The sequence below is a fragment of the Austrofundulus limnaeus genome, unplaced genomic scaffold (genome assembly GCF_001266775.1).
Source record: "Austrofundulus limnaeus strain Quisiro unplaced genomic scaffold, Austrofundulus_limnaeus-1.0 Scaffold261, whole genome shotgun sequence".
NCBI classification, from domain to species: Eukaryota; Metazoa; Chordata; class Actinopteri; order Cyprinodontiformes; family Rivulidae; genus Austrofundulus; species Austrofundulus limnaeus.
The window spans coordinates 235,970-239,564 of NW_013952663.1; the positions used below are offsets into that span (position 1 = coordinate 235,970).

General features: G+C 41.9%; 1 protein-coding gene across 1 annotated transcript; it reads left to right on the plus strand.

Moving 5' to 3' along the window:
• Positions 1-493: 493 nt before the first annotated feature.
• On the plus strand, positions 494-2,763 carry si:dkey-251i10.1 (ADP/ATP translocase 2). Its single transcript, XM_014020632.1, has 4 exons — positions 494-699; positions 1,518-2,004; positions 2,102-2,242; positions 2,321-2,763. The coding sequence occupies exons 1-4, from the start codon at positions 589-591 to the stop codon at positions 2,476-2,478; spliced, it is 897 nt and encodes a 298-aa protein (XP_013876086.1). The 5' UTR covers positions 494-588; the 3' UTR covers positions 2,479-2,763.
• The last annotated feature ends 832 nt before the right edge of the window (positions 2,764-3,595 follow it).

The following is a 3,595-nucleotide window of genomic DNA, read 5'->3' on the forward strand; positions in this document are numbered from 1 at the left end:
ATTATTATTTCAGTGGCCCTAATTCTCTTCTGTATATTTATTAGTAGAAAGGTTATTGCTTATATTTGTTTTCGATTCTGACTTGTAAGAATGAAATTTGGAATGTTATTCCCTGAAGGAATGCTGTTATTGATAATAATGGGAAAAATGGAGACAGGTTTGATTACATGTTACTACGGACTGCCATACCAGGGAACCAGATTCGTAGCCTATCTGTCAGACTGCTTGTCTTTTTAACTTTGAACCGGAAACCAGATCAGATAAAGTCCGTACAGTTCATTCAGTTCTGTCTCAAGTGTGCGTCACTTCACGTGTTTTACTTGCCTTGGGCACAGAAAATTAAGCCACGCATGATGACGTCTTTACAACCTAGACAGTTCATTGGTCGAGAAACCTGTGACGACAAAGTATTGGCCAATACTCTAARAGCTGAAATCCCGTGTTGTATCGCGAGATATCCGGTTAGATAAATCCTCTACGCGGCTTGACAATCGGCCATTTCGTTGGTGCAGGCCGTCAGCTGTAAAGGGCAGTGGGGATATAACGTGTATACTGGTAACCTGAAAGGCACATCTGAAACATCGCAACATGAGTGAGCAAGCTATTTCATTCGCTAAGGACTTCTTGGCTGGCGGAATCTCCGCTGCCATCTCCAAAACAGCCGTCGCCCCGATTGAGAGAGTGAAGCTTCTCCTTCAGGTAATAAAAAAAGAAACTCTTCCGGAAAGCTGGTTGCGTTAGCCGGGTAGCTCGTACAATCCCGCCAGAGTACACGCTGTCCCGACACATCCACTGGCTTGTCATGGTTTTAGATCTTAACCTGAAGCGTTTTGTCAGTGAAACATTAGATAATGTAGCTGAGTGATGGGCTCATAAATCTGAGGTCATCACATAAAGTGAAATGACCTACAGGAGGAGCCCGGCTGCTAAACTGCTAGCTTACGCGTTAACCTTAGCCGGCGCAGCTAACAAAGGACAAACTTGAAGTGACGTGGGTACACTCTGTACAAAGTCGTTACTACAGCTTTAGCATTTTATACAACTCGTTTAATTGTACTACATTTGTAGCGTAACTTTATTTTTGATAGATTATCACTTAGCAGTCGACGTAATCTTCAGGGTGGCTAATGAATAGCGCCTAAACTTAGAACTAAAGGCCCGGACTGAGCTAGCCGGGTCGACAAGTTTTACATCCGTTTTTGTCTAGGTTCCTCAATGAATGAAAGACTGGGTTAAAACTTACATCTTAAATCACAGATTTTTATTATTCAACTAAATTAAACTACTGTTCATTATTTTAAATGGATTAAATGAAGATGTCGATTGTTCTTCTTGTCCTTTCAATGGTTGCCGGCACTTTATTAGTTCTGATTAATAAACATTGTCATCATTAATTTTCTACAACTTTTACACAATACAAGGTCACAACAAGGAGATCCTGTGATTGKCATGTGCTCAGCAGTTGATTGGCTGTTCTGTTCTAAGCTTTTTTTTTTCCTCCCTTTTATTAAWTACAGGTCCAGCATGCCAGCAAACAGATCACAGCAGACAAGCAGTATAAAGGAATCATCGACTGCGTTGTCCGTATCCCCAAGGAGCAGGGAGTCCTTTCCTTCTGGAGAGGTAACCTTGCCAATGTCATCAGATACTTCCCCACCCAGGCCCTCAACTTCGCCTTCAAAGACAAGTACAAGAAGGTCTTCCTTGATGGTGTGGACAAGCGCGCCCAGTTCTGGAGGTACTTTGCCGGTAACCTGGCCTCCGGCGGCGCTGCTGGAGCCACCTCGCTCTGTTTCGTGTACCCCCTCGACTTCGCCCGTACCCGTCTGGCTGCTGACGTAGGAAAGGGAGGACATGAAAGAGAATTCAAAGGTCTGGGTGACTGCCTGGTGAAAATCTTCAGGTCTGACGGTCTTCGGGGGCTGTACCAGGGCTTCAATGTGTCTGTGCAGGGCATCATCATCTATAGGGCTGCGTACTTCGGCATCTATGACACAGCTAAGAGTATGTTGATTTCACACTGATAAATGTGCATTTGGTGGGTTATGTCTTTAATTTCTGGATGCTAAGTTTTTTTATTTTCTTTCGTTTGTCTACTCAGGTATGCTTCCAGACCCTAAGAACACCCATATATTGATAAGCTGGATGATTGCACAGACTGTAACAGCTGTCGCTGGCCTGACCTCCTACCCCTTCGATACTGTCCGTAGACGCATGATGATGCAGTCCGGACGCAAAGGAGGTGAGTATAATGGGAACGTTTGCAGTCTTGACTGTTAATTTTTCTAGCTTAATCTAATTTAATTCTTCCCTCTTTCAGCTGACATCATGTACAGTGGGACCATTGACTGCTGGCGCAAGATTGCACGTGATGAGGGCGGCAAGGCTTTCTTCAAGGGAGCGTGGTCCAACGTGCTCAGAGGCATGGGCGGTGCMTTTGTGCTGGTGTTGTACGACGAGATGAAGAAGTACATGTAATCCTTCATGTTGTCACACCACTGCTCAATTTGGCTAAATGTGTTAACTTTTCATTTCCATGGACTTTGCATTCTGCCTTATTTATGGGAACAAATTTGGCCTCTCACCAGTTGCTGTGAGAGATGGCTGTACGTTGTGCATCTTTGATTTTAAAAAAAACGTCCTGCGCCCTCTTTACCAATGTCATTCCTGATAACGAAGTATGAATACCTCCTTGTGTCATTCGCTAGGTTTCTGTGGTCCCAACTTAAAATAAATTTATTCTGGGGAACAAACTTAACCATTGATGTCAACTGTCTTGTCCACTGTCATTGCATGAGGCGAACACTCACTGGATGAAGAATTGCAGAGTGGATTACACCCAACGGCTATATTTACTCACACTTATCTCCTTGAGCCTTTCTGATTTGACCATGATCACTTGTGGGATTGTAGAGTGGAGCACCTTAAATTCATGCTCTTTTTAAACCCTGTATACCACCTTAGAGAGCACTAAATGTATTGAAACTTTAGTTTTATCTTATAATGGTGTTTACAGCACATCCAAATCACTCAAAACTGCACTTTCATTTTCAAATGATAAATAAATGCTGACTTGTGCAAGATTTGCTAAACCACTTCAGAAATGTGCTAAGCCAATGGAATTTGGCAATCACCTTTAGACTTTGTCAGACATGTTTCAACAATAAAGCAGGTGTTGGCAGTAATTGTTGGTTTATTAGTCATCAATGCACATCAGTCCTACTTGAAGAAAACACTAGATTTTATAGGAATGCTGCTGCTAAAGATCTGTATTAAATTCACATAAATTTGGTCATTCACATCACACTTATTTCTGATCATGGTTTTAGCCAAATGACACTAAGAAAGTGAAACGGAAATGTACAAAGCTAAAAAAAAAATCTGTCATGGATGTTCAAATGCTTTGTCATTTTATGATCAGTAGAGGGCGCCAGTAGCAAGCTACAAACTTGATGCAGATAAAATGTGAGACAAAAGTCCTACAGATCAATAAGCTAAAGGTAAATAACTGCAACACTGCATATAAGTAGATGTTTGTAGAATCCTACATTAGTAAATAATACAATACTTCACAATCTCTGTTGTGTTTAAACAG